The 17,347-nt window shown below is 38.8% G+C and overlaps 1 protein-coding gene across 1 annotated transcript; it reads left to right on the top strand.

The window, feature by feature from the left end:
• Nucleotides 1-196: 196 nt before the first annotated feature.
• Nucleotides 197-15,592, top strand: espl1 (extra spindle pole bodies like 1, separase). The gene is made up of 32 exons (XM_058779890.1): nucleotides 197-414; nucleotides 722-807; nucleotides 899-1,204; nucleotides 2,142-2,870; nucleotides 2,952-3,041; nucleotides 3,132-3,243; nucleotides 3,802-3,929; nucleotides 4,151-4,344; nucleotides 4,436-4,678; nucleotides 4,795-4,939; nucleotides 5,111-5,276; nucleotides 5,375-5,511; nucleotides 5,616-5,750; nucleotides 5,827-5,943; nucleotides 6,067-6,235; nucleotides 7,006-7,134; nucleotides 7,225-7,381; nucleotides 7,583-7,692; nucleotides 7,979-9,198; nucleotides 9,289-9,700; nucleotides 9,782-9,907; nucleotides 11,579-11,792; nucleotides 11,882-12,075; nucleotides 12,440-12,567; nucleotides 12,700-12,822; nucleotides 12,915-13,058; nucleotides 13,147-13,311; nucleotides 13,392-13,496; nucleotides 14,362-14,477; nucleotides 14,576-14,659; nucleotides 14,761-14,925; nucleotides 15,008-15,592. The coding sequence occupies exons 2-32, from the start codon at nucleotides 727-729 to the stop codon at nucleotides 15,207-15,209; spliced, it is 6,546 nt and encodes a 2,181-aa protein (XP_058635873.1). The 5' UTR covers nucleotides 197-414; nucleotides 722-726; the 3' UTR covers nucleotides 15,210-15,592.
• The last annotated feature ends 1,755 nt before the right edge of the window (nucleotides 15,593-17,347 follow it).

The raw sequence follows: 17,347 nt of genomic DNA, 5'->3' as shown, positions 1-17,347 counted from the left end.
TTTTAATAAAATGGTCAAGTGAAGTAAATAATAAAGCCTTCTATGATTTTATTAGAGAGACGGGTTTGATAAATAGAACATAAATCTCTGTTCCACACTCCGGAGCAGAAGGAGGCGGTAATGCACCTATTTACGTTGATTGCCAGCCGCCGTTAAAAACCAAGAAGAAGAAGAACGTCTGTAGTTTCCCGATAGGCTTTGCGGTATTTTAAACAAGTGCGCGACATCACTCTGCGTTCCGCTGCTGTCATCCAAAAAACGGCGAAGTGCGAGTGGAAATAATAACTAACTTTACCTTTTTTTTTAACCAAATTAATTAAATGTATACATGAACGCAATTCACAACATTCAAATAGTATCGCTGTTCCTCCATAATTGACCGTTTGACCTAGCATGGTGGTGGCAGGCTAACAGGTTTGTTTGATTTGTTTACACGGATTGTGGGTTAACGCTGGCCTAAGGTAGCTAGCGAACATGTTAGTTTATACTTGAATCTCAAAGTGTACAAGACAGCATAGTTCATGGAATATACTTTTAATGCAATAACGTTAATTCATAGTATATTGTCATCCAGACCTTATCTTTTCAAACTTGTATTACATAATTGCGTATTTTGCCTGTAAGTTATATGTTTGTGTGTATATTTATGTCATGTCACTAAATCGTGTAATATCTGAAATGCTTGTCATTTAACTATCAGTTTGTTTTACAATCACAACAGTGATAATGAAGTGCTTGAAAACAGAGGAGTACGTCCAGCAGTTATCTTGTGTAAAGGACACTGTAGTTCTTCACGACGAGCTGAAGGTAAAAATGGATTTCTATGTACATGTGAGATTGAGAACAGTTTCCAATAAGCTAAAGCCTGGGTTTATTTTCTTATTTTATTTTGTTGCAGAAACATGTGGATGATGGCTTTGGTCCATATGGTCGCACAATGTGCGATCGTATCATCCGGGCTTGTAACCAGCGGCTGGGCAGTGGGACTCTGGACCCTGCCCATCAGGAAAAGATAGTGGAGTTGGTGGAACTGGCCGTCCAAGGTTTTGAATCGCTCGAGGAGTCAGGAATGCAGAGCAACCCATTTTATCTTGAAAAAATTGTGTTCCACATCTTACAGAAAGTCACCAGCCTTGGAGCTCATGGCCCTGCTTGTCGATTGGGTCAACTTATGTATAGAAGACTAAAGCGTTTGTCTGCAGAGGTACAGTGTGCTTGATGACAGTTTTCCAAAGGTCATGACCAGTGTTATTTATATTCCGTTATAGTTTTTATTATTTTGAATTGGCCTTTTATATACACACACACACACACATACACACATATATATATATATATATATATATATATATATATATATTTATATTTATATATATATATATATATATATATATATATATATATTTATATTTATTTATTTATATAATTATATAAAATATTTATTTATTTTTGGCAATTTTGTTCTATTTTGGTAATATTTTTAATGTTACTATTTAGGTTTCACTATTTTCTTTAAATATTTGTTAAATATTAAATATTAAATTCATTTTCGTGTATTGTATTTATTTCAAGCTAATTTTAGTGTGTCAACGTGAACTTATTTTTGTTATTTGGCAAGACAAAATTTCAAGACAACGCTTATGGTTTTCTTTGTAATTTTCATCCAGTATCTAATTTATTTTATTTCAGCTTTTTTTAATTAACAAAAATGTTTCTAATATTTTAGTTTTAGTTAATGATAACTATTTTTACTACATAATTGCATACTTTCCTTCTATATGTTTCACTTCATTTTATTTTAATTTTAGTTCATTGTTTATTTTGAGCCAATTTAAAATAAAAATAAAAATCTAAAACAAATTTACTGAACGTCTCAATTTCAAGACAGCTTTTTTTATTTTCTTTGTAATTTTCATCCAGTGTTTATAGTTTATTTTATTTCAGCTTTAATTAACAAAAATGTTTCTAATAACAATACAAACTATGGTCAAAACATTTTAAAATTGTGATTAAAAAATAAATAAATTCCAGGCTTGATCAAAAATTGTGGGAACCCTAAAGACAGTTTGATTTCTTTTGAATGTAATAAAATATGTCCATATGCTTTCTGTAAACCTCATATATTTGTTTTTTGTCAACAGACGGATGACTTCCATGTTCTGGTGCGGAATTGCTTCGTAGTGCTGTGGAACAGTCTCCTGTCCAACAGAGCGAGTGGTTCCACCCTCCTTCCGCGGGACAGACTTCACTGTCAGCTGCAAGCTTTAACATTCAAACTCCTAGAGCGGGGGTCCAGCTCGGCCTCTTTTCCATCTAAAGTTCCTCTGTTCGTAGAAGAAGCAGTAGTAGAATATGAACGATCTTGTGGTGGTTTTACTCACGACGATGTGAGTTTTCTGTCCTCTGAATTACAAGAACTGTTCTCCAGTGCTTTAATCAATCCGCAGGACTCTGCACTGACATGTCTCTCGCTAGCAGTGCGGTGTGAGGTGGTGTTTAAGGTTTGTAAACTGCTCTGCAAGAGTCGGTTTTCAGCCCAGGCTGTTGAACTGTTACGTGGTGCTCTGGATGGTGTTGATGGACACGTGGGTCTGCGTTCGGTTTTGAGCCTTGCAGATTACGCAGTGCAGCTGCAGAGTGCGTTAAACTTGGGAGGTGAATGCAGTAAGGCTTTCACTGAATGTGCACGTTCCCTCAGGGGGTTGCCCCCTTCCATGTCGGCCGCAGAGTCTCATGCCCTATTAGAGGCTTGTCAGTTGGTTGTTTGGGCAATGGAAGCTGGTCAGTGTAAAGGGATGGACGTAACTACATTGCTGGCTTGCTTTTCATTTTTGGAAGAATATCAGGAACTTCTGATCACACAGCAAAAAGTAAGATTATATAATAATTATCTGGTACTCAATAATACGTGTTTGGAATATGAATTTTTTAAAGGCTTGTGTTTGTTTCAGGACTCATTTTCACAGCAGGTGCAGTACTCGCTTTGTTTCAGTTTTTACCAGGGCTTCATTAGCATGTATGATAGTCTTCATGCATCTCAGGTAATATGCTAAACCATGATTCATGATTAAGTTTTATGATCAGCTAGATGTTTCACATTCATATCCTTCGTTTAACATTTACGTCCAAAGGTGACTGTGGGCGATGCTCTGGACAGAGTGCTGTTGTTCTGCCAGGCGACGGCAGGACGGATGCTTGCTGAACTGCGGACACTCGACAATGACAATTTCTTGCTTAAAGCAGGTACATCTGCCTGAAGTCTGCATGCTGAAATTTTATTGGATGAGTTGTGCTTGAAGCCATTTTAGATACATTTCAAAACTTTATGGTCTTTAGCCTATTAAATGTAAAACTGTATTCTTGTGAAATGTTTACCATTTTAAAATGACAGTTTCCTATTTTAATATATTTTTAAATGTAATGTTTAATGTTATTCCTGTGATAGTAAAGCAGCCATTATGCTAATGTCACATCAGAAATCCTTCTAATATACTGATTTGGTGTTCAAGAAACATTTCTTGTCAAAGTGGAAAACATTTAATAAAGCTTAATATTTTGTGGAAATTGTGATACACTTTTTTTTTTTTTTTTTTCTTTTAAGATTCTTTGATTAATAGAGAGTTTACAAGAACAGCATTTATTGAAAGACATTTTGTAACGATGTAAAAGTTTTTGTCACTTTTGATCAATTTAGTGTGTCCTGGCTGAATCGAAATATTAATTTTTTTTTTACAGACCCCAAAGTTGTGCGCATAAATTAAATTCTATATTAATTTGTCTTTTTTTTTTTTTTTCTTCTAGTGTGTGCAGTGAATAATTTGGTGTATGAGCTGTTTAACAGGAAGCTGTATGAGGGAGCCTTTGGTTTGGCTGTGATTGTGTGTCAGGAGCTGTGTAAGGATTGCCCACCCTCTCTTCCTGTGGATAGGGTAAGAACTACAGTTCCCTCTGGTCATTTGTTAACTTTGTTTGGGATTAGCAACAAATAAAAATGAGCAATATAATATTGTGACATTTTTGTGATCATTTGGCCCTTGAAGTCAAGTACCTTGTTTGTGGGTTGTCTGCTCTATTATGAATATTTGAATATATGTTCTATACGAATGCAAGTTGTACTTTCAGTTGCAGTTGTATTATGTGGATATTTCAGGTCAACCGCTGTTTCATGCTGACAGTGCAGTGTAGCCGGCGTGGGGGTCAGCTAGAACGGGCTCTAGACTGGATTGTGTGCTGGATTCAGGTTTTGGGCAAACAGATTTTGGATCATTTCGCAGAACCTGTCTCACTGTGGGTCAAAACCAAGTGTGATGCTGCCCGAGCAGGAGAGGACGACACTCGTCTAAGGTAGCTTAAACTAAGCTAATAGAAAAGGGTTTCTGATGTACTATTGTTTAAGTGTGATTGAATGTGCTGATTATGGACTTTTATTTGTCAGGACTCTGAGGGATGGACTGGGAGAAACAATAGCGGATGAGGAGGTAATGATGTGTTTGTTAGAAGAGGAATTGCGTTTGTATAAAGAGCAGACTGGAGACACAGCCCAGGAGCGCTACAACACACTCTGTGACCTCTTGGATATCTGCCATGAAGAAACCCCACACACACTGAGACGGGCAACATATCTGTGTGAGATGGCACAGGTTGTGTGCTATCAGGACTTCAGCCAACAGACTGACTGGTGGGTAAACATGACCACAGGACCATATTTGTTTTAAATACTTTTTCTGCTTTTCTCTTATTTGAATCAGATATAAAATATAAAGCACTTAAGATCTTTTTGTTCTTGGTAATCAGCTCAGCAGTTGACTTCACCCATGAGGCTTTGAGGTTGCTGGATTTGGAGCCAGAGACGGCAGAGAATGCTGATAGGCTGATGGATGAGAAGGCACACGTCTCCCTGTGGCTCTACATCTGTACTCTTGAGTCCAACCTGCAGGAGGTCAGTAACTTCACAGTGTACGTAACAGATAGAATCTACAGATTCTATTTTGAAAGCAAAATGTTCAAAAAGATTTAACAATTTTACTGACCCCAAACCTTTGTACCATAATGTACATACTGTAAAAAAAAAAAAAGAAAAGTCACTTCATTTTCATTTGGCATGTCACAGGCTGTGGACACAGAGAAGCGATTGCGTGCAGTGCAGGAGGAGAATAAAACAGAGATGAATATGGATCCTGTTCCCACTAATGATCTGGAGTATGAAGACAAACAGAAATCACAAGAGAGCCAGTTTGTCTATGATGGACTACGCTTCAATCTACTAGCTCAAAGCAGTAAGTCATACACTCAAATGAAGAATGCAGACACCAGAAGAGATTTGAGAAGCACTGCTTTATGGGATAATCTAATGCGGTTGAATCGTGTTTTTCAGAGCTGAGTGAGCCTTTGGACAGATGTTTGTCTCTGTGGCGGAGTCTGCTCAAGGGGTCTGTGCCTGCAGTTAGAGACCCTAAACTCACTGCTTCTTCCATTACATTGATGGCTGCCCTCTACAATCTTATGGGCAAAGTAAGACTACACACCCACATCTCTCTGTAACATCTGTTTACTCAAACTCATAACCAAGAGAGACGTATTTGAGACTCATTTTGAATAATGATTGTCTCTCTTAGCACCTGCAAGCTCTGGAGGGATATCAGCTTGCTGCTGCCCTTTTCCGTAGCCTCGGCGATGCCCAGAATAGTGCAAATGCCTTTTGCCAATCTGCCAGGATTTTGCTGTATCTGGGCTCTCTTCAGCTTGCAGAGGTGAATGAATTGCTTTCACTGTACATCTGTGCTCTTAACATGTTATTTACACTAGAATTGTGTCTGTATGTTTCAGGTGGAGTTAGAAAAAGCAGAACAGAGTTTGACCTCTGTCCCGAGCTCCGAGGGCACATCTGTTATATCCATGCTTGCCATGCTGCAGAAAGCACAGATACACTATGCTTTAGGACAGGTAATGCTTGTTCATAATACTTTTTATGGACCAGTTAGTCAATTTAATTCAGGAGTAGACTCTTGTCATTTATACTGTATTTGTATACTTGCTCACAGAAGCACTGGTCTCTCTCTCTCTCAGGTGGAGCGTGGTGTGTGCTGCCTGATGGAGGTGATTAAGGAGTCTGCTCAGCATCATTCTAAGAGCTGGTACCTCCTCAGGGCACGAGCACTGCAGACGGCTAGTGAATACTTGAGTCTGGACACACAGACTTTGGACTCACAGCTACGTCAGAGCATCATTCAGCATGGTTAGCTCTCATATAATTTACACATTACACAGTTAGGTACCACAAACAAGACAGTTATATCTATATTAGAGCTAGAGGAAAAAAGTTGCTTGCTTTTTAAAGAAGGAAATATAACATTTTCTTATTTCTTGAATTAATTTTAATTCATGTTGGGCTTTGTTTGGGGTCAAAAAATGTTTGACCCCAAACTCATCACAGCTGCAACACACTTATAATATTACAGTAAAAACAATAATATTGCAATTTAATATAGCTTTTCATAAAATATTTTGAAAAGTGTCACCATGGCTGTATTCATTTGATTATAAATAGTTAAAAACAGTAACACTTATTACAATATATTACAATTATTTTAATGTTTATATTTTAAAGTGCAATTTATTATTGTGATGACATCTGAATTTGCAGCAGCCATTACTCCAGTCTTCAGGGTAACATGATCCTTCAGAAATCATTCTAATATGCTGATTTGGTGCACAAGTTATATTTTATATTCTTGTTGAAAACAGTTGTGATTACTGTCATACATTTTTTTCAGGATTCATTGATGAATAGAATATTTAAAATAACTGCCATTTTATTTGAAACTGAAATCTTTTAGAATGTGTTCTTGCTGCATAAATGTTGTTAATGTTAATGTAAATAATGTTAATATCTGGAAAAAAAAAATTACTTATCCCAAACTTTTGAATGGTAGTGAATGTGTTTTTGAACAACTTAATAAATATGGACACATGCGGGAGTAAATTTATGAATTGTGTGTGTTGTAGGTCTGAAGACTCCAGACACGGCTCAATATGAAGGGTTAAAGCTTTTGTGCAGCCTGGTGATGATGTTGCTGGGCAATGGGTTTTACGGAGCCCCTGGACCAAACACAGACATGCGCTTTATAGATCAAGGTACAACAAGCTGTAACCTTTTCTAAACAGATTTGACTACCTAAAAATTATTCCTGGTTATTTTCAACTTGGTGTGTTTTCTCTCTGTAGGAGACAGTGTTGTATTTAAGTGGCTGTTGCTGAGTGAGGTGCTAGTGTGCTCCGAAAGGATGGTGATCGTGAGGAGCAGCAGTGGGGCTGTTCATGAAGCTAAAGCTCAGTGTCTAGAGGCTCTCAAACTTGCCACCAAACTGCAGACACTCAGCCAGTGAGTACATACTCCATATCTGTGAATGTGAGAGGCAGAATGTGTGTGACAGGTCAGATCCAAACGTTTCTGACATTAAGGGGCAACAGCACAAACCAACTAATGCTTTTTCTTTTAAGCCACAAGTAGGCTTGAATATGCTCCTGGGATGCCAGACAAATTGTTGGTGCATTTGTAATCGCATGTTATTTTGTTTTATAGCTGTGCTGAGCTGTTGGTGTTGAAAGCAGAACTGGAATTGATGAAGGGTGCAAATGAAGCTAGTAGTTTGGATCTGGAGCAAGTTAGAAACTTACTTGATCTCTGCACAGGTAAAGATAATCAGAGACATTCAAAATTTTCTCTGTGAAAGGTCCACACAGAATTACCAAGACAAGACCCCTTGAACCCACTCCAGCCATTATTTGTTATATATATATATATATAGAGAGAGATTATTTTAGGGTTATGTATATAATATAAATGTTTTATTGGATGATATTTTTTTTAAATTAATTATATTTTTTAAATTAAATTCTTTATAAACAATAGAAATGTATTTAGCAGTAATTATTAAAAAATATATATTTATTATGCTTTCATCTGCCCTGCTTATAGATTTTGGCCAGGGACGGGAACAGAAATCTGAGGTTAAAATAAAACCTCGCAAAGGTCGGCCAGCTGCCCCTTCTTCCTCTGGTCACACCCCAGAGGAAGATGATGATCTGAGTGGAATCCTCAGCTCTCGTGCCCTTCTCAAGGAGCCCATGGAGACCATGTCTCGATTAGGAAGCCAAGGAGCATCTCCACCTCTGAAGCCCAAACGCCAGCATGTGCTTTCGTGTCTGACTCACACAGACACCTGCTCCTGTCCTTGCTGCAGTGAGCTCAGTGTGGCTCGAGTCAGTATCCACTGGGCACTATTACAGGCAGACCTCCAGACAGACCCTGAGCGTTCTCGCCGACTACGCCAATATGCCAGGAAACGCTGCCGTAGTGTTCCAGCTAAGCTCCAAAACAGTTTGGCAGCACTCATGTCCTCTAAAAAGTCAACTGGACTATGTCTGTCACTGCTACAGGTGGAACAAGGCAAAGTGCATTTGGGCGCTGTGCTTCAGCTCCTTAGAACAGGAAACAAAGAGAAGGCTACAGTCCTGTGGGAGGAAATAGAGGCAGGATTGGAGGCAGTGACACCCAAAGAGGCATTGACACCAGAACTTGGGCCCATCAGAGCTGCTCTGCTGGGGGCTAAAGCTGTGGCCTGCTGTTTGGCATTGGCCATGAAGAAACAGTGTGTCCCTGAAGAACTGTTTTCTTCTGTATGGGGTTGGAATCCACTGAAGATTAAACCACAATTAAAACTCAAAACTGAATCAAAGCATCGGTCCAAGAGCCCTGTTTCTGACACAACTCCTCCAGAGACAGGTGCTAAATGCCACCCTGACATGAAGAGTACATCTGCAGAGCAGGAAAGCAGAAAAACCAAAGAGTCCTCTGTAGTTCCTAAGAAACCTAAGGACTTGGTGCCCAAAATTACCTTCACAAAATCTTCCATGGTTTTCAAAACGCCCAAAGCAACAAGGACATCCCGGCCCAAATCTGTCTCCACTAGCTCTGGCATTGGTGACTTAAGAGCCTTTGATTTCACTAATGAGGTCCCTGAAATTTCTGTCAACTTTACACCCTCATTACACCCATCTGCCAGCCATCGTGGGATTGCAAAGTCAAAAACTGGCCCAAAGGGGTCGTTCGACGTTTACAAAGATTCTTCTCCTGCAGAGGAGAAACCTGTGATTGTGCCAGCTGCGCCTAAACGAACCAATCGCTCTCGCTTCAAGGTTTGGCCCAGTGGTTTCAGAGACATTTTTAGAAGGTATCTTCTTATCATAAATGATTAGTGAATTAATTACATCTGCCCTCTCTCTTAGGTCGAGTTCAGTGATGAAAGTGACACTGAAGCTGCACCGCCTGCTGTAGTGGAAAAGTCAGAAAAAAAGAGGAATGCCTCCAAATCCAAAACATCTCGCATCCTGAAACCAGCCCTGAACTCCATTCCTAGTGACGCCAAAGTTGTGAACCCCACTGTAGAGCCAGAACCTCCCCGACGCACACGGACCACTAAGAAAAGCACAGCCCTCTCCTCTAACAGCTGCCTCTCTTCTGAGGAAGAAACTGGCTCCTCCCAGACACGCACACGCAGAGGGCGATCAAAAAAGAGTCAAAGTTCAGAGGCCACAGAGGAACCTGAGAGGATGAGGATGATTAAAGAAGATGATGAGATTCTTTTGGATATCAGCCTGGAGGAGCTCAGAGGGTCTGACACAGAAATGAATGACACGGGTGTGTTTGTAGAACTGATAAAATTTTATTGCTCATTTAACTAATTCTCATTTGGCTAAATTGTGTAATATGTGGTTCTAGGCAGCCCAGATGCTGATTGTGAGGTCTTGAGGAGAGATCTGGCTGCAGATGTTGGACGAGAGTGTTTCAGTGAGCTTAGAAGAAATGGATCTCACACAACCCTTCCACATGCATCTACAACCCTAGGTAAATACTGTGTGCACTACTTTTTAAAAGTTAGGGGTCAGTAAAAGGAATATTGAATACTTTCATTCAGCAAGGATGCATTAAATTGATCAAGAGTGACAAAGAAATCTATTTTAAGAAAATGCTATTCTTTTGAACCTTGTGGTCATCAAAGAATCCTGAAAAAAAAAAGGTTTCCACAAAAATATTAACCCTTGTGCGTCAATAAATAAAAGTTACACATAGGTCCATAGTGGACAAAAATGTCAGTGTCATAAAAATTTGAAGCTTGGGAGCATAGACTTAAGTTTGGTCTCATTTTAAAGAAGACCCATGGCAGATTATTGAAGTAAAAAAAGGTTTAAAACGTGAAAACAAAAAAAGTTATAGAGGTTTAAGTTTGTGAAAATGATTTATGAACAATATCTTATATAAAATGTATATTTTATGAAACATGTTGAACTCTAAACCTGCTAGAAAATCAAAGCCATAAATCTAAACAAGTTGTGTTCCAAATTTGAGGGTGATATCTCAAAAAATGAGCTTTCAGTAAGATTTTGTTTGGGCGCAGTACCACATTTTCCCCATTAGATGCCAGCAAAACTGCTGGTGCACACAGTGGTTGGATTTGTGATGTGCAGTACAGTTTTTCTCTCTCTCCGATATTACAAGAGAACACACACGCACACTTTTTTTTTTTTTTGTATGACACACACACAAACCACACTCTGACATCCATACCAACACACCCACACAATTATAGCTGCATTATTTATCCAATTGGGTCTATAATATGCAGAAGCAAAAAACAGGAATAAAGCAAGCATTTGCTTTATATGCCAAACCTGAAAAAATGGCACCATCTGGTAAAAAATAGTAAAAGATTTAATTTTGAAGCCTTGCCAACAGAATGAAACCCTATTAACAAAAATTGCATCATTTTACAATTAAATGGCACTGTGATTAAAGCTGCAGTTCGTAACTTTGTTCAAAATTTATATAATAAGCGAATACACCATGAATCCATTTTCCAAACAATGTTTTGGCTTCTCCTGAGTCACTACAGTACACCTATAATAAGTGTTTATATTCGGACTATTTAGACTGGTTCGGGTAGGTACCACTGTGGAGTAGCCCGGTAAATGCGTGATTCGTCATAGACATTAACAGAGAGAAGTAGCTCCGGCTACAATTGTTCTTCCGCAACACGCACTCGGTTTTGTTTATTAACTGCTAGAGCGCCAAAAGTTATGGACCGTTTTAATGGGTTTCAATGGGGACATTTTTGTCATTAAGGTCCTGAGAGGAACAATTTTTTTTGTACCTAGTGCAAAATAGATTTATTAAAGAAATTGGGGGTGAAATGGTAATATTCCAATAAAAATACACACCTGTGCCAAAATTATGCAGCTGGCAATAGCACAGGCAAAAATAAAAAAAAACTGAAAAGGGCAAAAATGTCCAAAAGGTCGCACAAGGGTTAAGGAGAACAATTGTAATTATATTTTGTAATTTTATTATATTTACTGTATTTTTGATCACATAAGTGCAGCCTTGGTGAGCATAAGCAAAAATTTTAAAAAAAAACTGACGTGTTTGGGTGTCTGTAAAAAATGAACATTTCTATTAGGGGCTGTCAAAGTTGAGAGTCTTGATTACAATATAAATGTATTTGTTTTCTGTAATATTTAGCTGACCTGTCAGTAGAGGCAGTCCAGTCGTACCTGCGGTCCTCGTGGCTCCTCCTCCACCATTTCCCACCTCCCTCTCTTTTTCCCCACATCTGCTCACTGCTCGCTCAGTCACTCGGCCAGACGGATCCCATCACTACTGCAATGCTGCACGCTCAGTCGCTGGGTGTGTCCACTCGCCACCATATGACCCGTCATGTGGTTAGCCAGTTCAGGTATGTCAGTTAGCATGAAATGCAGACATTTTGACAGAAAAAAATAATAATTTCCCAAGGAATAGAACCTCTTCTCTCTATCTCTGTAGGAAGCTAAAGAAATCATGTAATGATGTAGCAGAAGGTCTTGGCGCTCTGAGACTGGAGGAAACATCTGGGGCAACACAGTCTCAGAAACTCTCTGCGCTGGAGCAGATCTTTACCTTCACCTCCTCACACCCAACACAGTTCCCACAAACACACTGTCAGCAGTTCATGCAGCAGCTGAAAGATCTGCCAGCAGGTAACAGCTGTGCTGAAAGTGACCCAATGAATGACACTGTTTGTGACAAATCTGCTGGTGTAATAAAACATTTGCAAAATAGGTTCATGGTGGTAAGAAAATGCAAGGTAATTTTTGGCCCTGTTGATATGTTGTAAGAATGTTACAGAATGATTTAATTTTGATGAAATGGTGCTTGTTTAAGGAAATTATATTACTTTGCAAGCACTCTTGAAAAACCTGAGTTCACCATTTATACAGGTTTTTAAATTGCTCTTTTGTACACTCTCAGATTGTTACTTAACATAAAAATAACCAAAGATGCTGGTGTGGGTTTAAAACACCAAACAACCAACCATTTAAATTTGATGTATTTTTACTCTAGGAATAACAGTGTGCATGCTGTCGCTCACGGGTGTGTATCCTGATGAAATTGGCAACACTATCCTTTTGACCCGACTGGAGCGTGGCTCTACCCCAATCACGGTTCGAATCCCTACTGCAGACAGAAAGGTACAGATATATTTGTGTGCTGATTTTTTTTCACTACTTTGGTTTATTACTTAATGCAACACATTTAAAACATTAAGATCATCTTTTCACATTGGAGAGATGATTGCATAAACAATTTGCCTTTATTTTTAGCGCTCTGTTGCTGTGCTGTTGGAAGAAATGGATGGAGTGTTGAAGGGGCAAAAGGAAGTGAGCACAGTGGCTGAGAAATCGCAGTGGTGGGAAGGAAGAAAGGCTTTGGATGCTCGTGTGGAGGTGAGACACGATCTTTGACAATTAGGAAATGATTCATGTTGAAGGAAGGATGTTGGATACTCAGTGTGAGGCTGTCTTTATTTGTTCATTAGAAAATGTTAGAAGAGATGGAAGAGGCTTTAGGTGTGTGGCGAACTCTACTCCTGCCTTTGACCTCTGACCCTGAGCTTGAAGTTCAGGTGAAGTGCTTCCAAAAGGCACTGAAAGGAACAAAGATCACGCAGGACATTCTTAAGGTATGTGGCATCTCTTTGCATCTGTATTAGTTTGATCATCACACGTTCCCACCTGCAACATCTTCTCAATACTACTTTTTCTCTGAAGGTGATTCTCTCAGCATCTCCACTCCTGTCCTTGCCAGATCTGCAGTGCCTCGTGGAGGGGATGGGTCTGCAGGACAAGGATTTCCTGAGGCTTCTGCAGGGTGGTGTGACTGAACTGAGAGGAAGGGAGGAGCTAAAGGGACATACAGTTCTCATCTTAGACAAAGTACACCATCATTAATCTGCAAGGCAATTCAATTATTTGAGCCGTGTCCGGCATATACTGAACATTTTGTGTTTCTACAGTTCTTGCAGAGGTTGCCTTGGGAGAACATCGCTTGTCTGAAGTCTCATTCTGTCACTCGCATGCCCTCATTACATGCAGTGCTTGGACACAGTCATCTGAAAGAGGTGTGTACCCTACTCGGTACAAGCACAACATGTGCAGAATTTTACTTGGAGTTAGTTCACCGATCATTCATAATTCTAAATCTTTGGCTTCCATTGAACACAGAGGAGATATTTTGCAGAATTGCTGTTGTTGTTTTTTTTTGTTTTGTTTTTTTTTTTTTTCTATTTGTGATAACTATTGATATTTGATGTCAAAAACATGGCAGGACACAAATGAGATTTGAGAGCTATGACATAGGTTAATTTAAAATTGTCTATTTCTATATAGTGCTTTAGCAGTGAGTCAAAGATTTCATTGTTCTGACTTTATGCATGGGTTTTTGGTTCAGTGCCTGTGGTTCTGTGGTTAACACAAGCTCAATATTTTCTACATTTTATTTTACAACATAAAATAAATCCGCAATACCCCACTCAGGATTTTTTAAAAAGCTTTTACATGTGTTGGAACTCTTGCAGACTATTCTAACTTTTCCAGCTTGTAGATCTTAAAGACTGAAAGATGCTTTGTGTTGGTGATGAAGTTGTGCGACCGTAGTTTATTTGTAGCCTAACTTTAGGGTTTTACTTCTGGTAGTTGTATTTAGGCTTAAATTCATAAATGTTGTTAGTATGATGAAGGAAACCTGTAGGAGTCAAACTTTTATTGGTCACAGAGCAGTAACCCAAAAGCCAAAATGAACGATGAACAATTTTTGAATATTTTTGTGCTTGTCTTTGAAGCTCAGCAGTCCCCCATTCAATTCCATTAAAAGACAAATACATTATATTCTGTTAGAATTTAATCACCCTCATGTTATCCAGAACTTTTCTTATATTTAGGGTGAAGGGTTTCTTTAATGTGTATTGTTTGTCTGTCTTTTCTCAGATGGATTCAAGTTGTGTTCTGTCCTGTGGCGTGAACCCTAAGAAAGTTTACTATGTGCTAAACCCAGATAGAAATCTGCCTGACACTGAGAATCGCTTTAAAGAATGGTTTACTGGGTAAGTTCACAAAATGTGCACTAACACACTGACAGCCACGTTTCCGTTATGTAACTGGTCCTGTTTCCAATTTGTCATCTCTGTCTGTGATTGGCCAGTGAGCGAGCGTGGCAGGGGGTTTGTGGAATTGCTCCAGACTCAGATAAACTACAAGAGGCTGTGACCACTAAAGACCTCTACATGTGAGTGAAACTGCAAAGAGTTGCTATTATTTATTTAGAAAATCATTGATGAAATATAAAGCGATTTGTGTCTGACAATATGTATTTGTACCTCTATGTAGTTACATAGGACATGGCGCAGGAGCCCGCTTTCTGGATGCTCAGAGAATTTTGAAAGGACCTGTGCGGGCAGTAGCTCTTCTGTTTGGCTGCAGTAGTGCTGCTCTCAGTGTACTTGGCCACCAGGAGGGAACAGGAATCATCCTCAGCTACTTGACCGCAGGATGGTAAAGTACCCATCCATGTACGAACATATTGTGTGTTATGAACTGCTTTATCATTAATTACAGTTCTTTGTCTCTTCGCCAGCCCGTTAGTGCTCGGTAACCTATGGGACGTGACGGATCGTGATTTAGATCGTTTCACGTCAGCTCTGCTCCAATCCTGGCTCTCTGCTGGTTCTGGCTCCTCCCTTCTTCAGCATTTAGCACAATCTCGTAACGCCACACATTTAAAACACATAATTGGTGCTGCGCCAATTGCATATGGTTTGCCTGTATATATCCAATAGCCCAAATTTTAAATTTGAACTTGTATTATTCACAGCTTATCTAGTGAATTTTTTTAATGTGTAAATACAACTGTCTGTTATTTAAGGTATAATATAACCAAACTCAGGGCTTGTTTACAATAAAAAGCTCTGCCTATATGAAAATGAATCTAGAAAATCTAGGACTAAATCTAAATCTATGCCACAAGCTCAAAGGTGTTTGCCATTTTAAAGTCCTCATTTGATTTCTGCATATTGTTGTGGTTGCAGTTGCTAATTTAGTTACCTCAAGATGTTTTACATAAGTATTTTAAGTCCCATTTGTTTTTGATGTATAAGTTCTTTCTTATACCGTTTTCTGTTTTTTAAGTTATATCAAATGCTAAACTGCTTTAAAATAAAGTGATTTTATAGCATGTTTTTGAGAGTGGTGGTTATTTCAATTTGATATTCTCCCGGTTTCACAGACAAGGCTTAAGCCTAGTCCTAGACTAAAATGTAAGTCTGAGCGGTTTCAACTGAAATAAACTTGAACTGACTGATCATAAAATATATCAGTGCCTTTGTTTTGCCTTAAGATTCACCCCAGTAATGTTTTTTTTCTAAGCATGTTTATAAAAATTACTTAAATGTCCTAATTGAACTATGGCCTAATCCTGGTTTAGCCTAAGCCCTGTCTGTGAAACCGGGCCATGGTGTAGTAGACATGGAGGAACTACGGTATATTTAAGAATTAAAGAGTACATATGGGGGAAAACAGCGTGAACAGGGCAAGTGATAGCAATAATAGATAAACTGACAGGCTGTTCCAGCAGCAAGGACCATAAACAATGAAGTCTGTGTCTTCAGAATGTCAAGGACGGGATTCAGAGGACATGGGGATCTAAATTTTTGACATTGTTTCTCTGATATGTGTGCAGGAGCTGGCCAAGTGATGGATGTGAGAAAAGAAAAATATTAATTGGAAGATTAATACGATTTTTAGGCAAGGCAAGTTTATTTATATAGCACATTTAATACACAGTGGTAATTCAAAGTGCTTTACATAAAAGGAAATGAAAAAATCATTAAAAAAGTCACAACAATAAAAAAAAGGAATTAAAAAATAATAAAAACAAGATTTAAAAAGAATTTAAAACAGTTAAGAATAGAAAATGACTATACATAGTCCAATCAGTTCTGACGTAGCACAGTGCTCATTTGACAAAGTTACAGCTAAACAGATGAGCTTTGAGTCTGGATTTAAATGTGGATAATGTTTTAGCACATCTGATCTCATCTGGAAGCTGGTTCTAACTGCGGGCGGCATAATAGCTAAAAGCGGACTCCCCTTGTTTTGTGTGAATGCTTGGTATTTCTGGCTGGATCCTAATGATCTGAGTGGTCTGTTAGGTTTATATTCAGTGAGCATATCTGCAATGTATTTAGGTCCTATGCCATTGAGTGATTTGTAAATGAGTAAAAGTACTTTAAAATCAATCCTAAATGTAACTGGAAGCCAGTGTAAGGACCTGAGGACTGATGTGATATGCTCAGATTTTCTGCTTCTAGTCAGAATCCTGGCAGCAGCGTTCTGGATGAGCTGCAGCTGTCTAATGGTTTTCTTTGGAAGGCCGGTGAGGAGACCAGTACAGTAATCCACCCTGCTGCTGATAAAGGCATGAACAAGTTTCTCTAAGTCTTGACTGGACACAAAACATCTAATTCTTGCAATGTTTTTGAGATGATAGTATGCTGATTTAGTTACTGCTTTGACATGACTATTAAAACTAAGGTCTGTCTCCAGAATCACCCCAAGATTTTTGACTTGATTTTTAGTTGTTTGACCCCTAGAATCAAGGTATGCATTAACCTTGAGAACTTCATCTTTGTTTCCAATTGCAATGACTTCAGTTTTCTCCTTGTTTAACTGAAGAAAGTTCTGGCACATCCAACTGTTAATTTCATCAATGCATTGGCAGAGGGAGTCAATAGGGCTATAGTCATTTGGAGATAAGGCTAGGTAGATCTCATCAGCATAGCTGTGATAGGCAATTTGGTTCTTTCTCATTATTTGACTTAGTGGGAGCATATACAGGCTAAACAAGAGTGGTGCAAGAATTGAGCCTTGTGGGACTCCGCATGTCATGGACGCCCACTTAGACTTATGCTCTCCTATA

This window comes from Onychostoma macrolepis, chromosome 06 (genome assembly GCF_012432095.1).
Source record: "Onychostoma macrolepis isolate SWU-2019 chromosome 06, ASM1243209v1, whole genome shotgun sequence".
NCBI lineage: Eukaryota > Metazoa > Chordata > Actinopteri > Cypriniformes > Cyprinidae > Onychostoma > Onychostoma macrolepis.
Note: the sequence above shows the minus strand (reverse complement) of the source record. Positions and strands in the feature narration are given on the sequence as shown.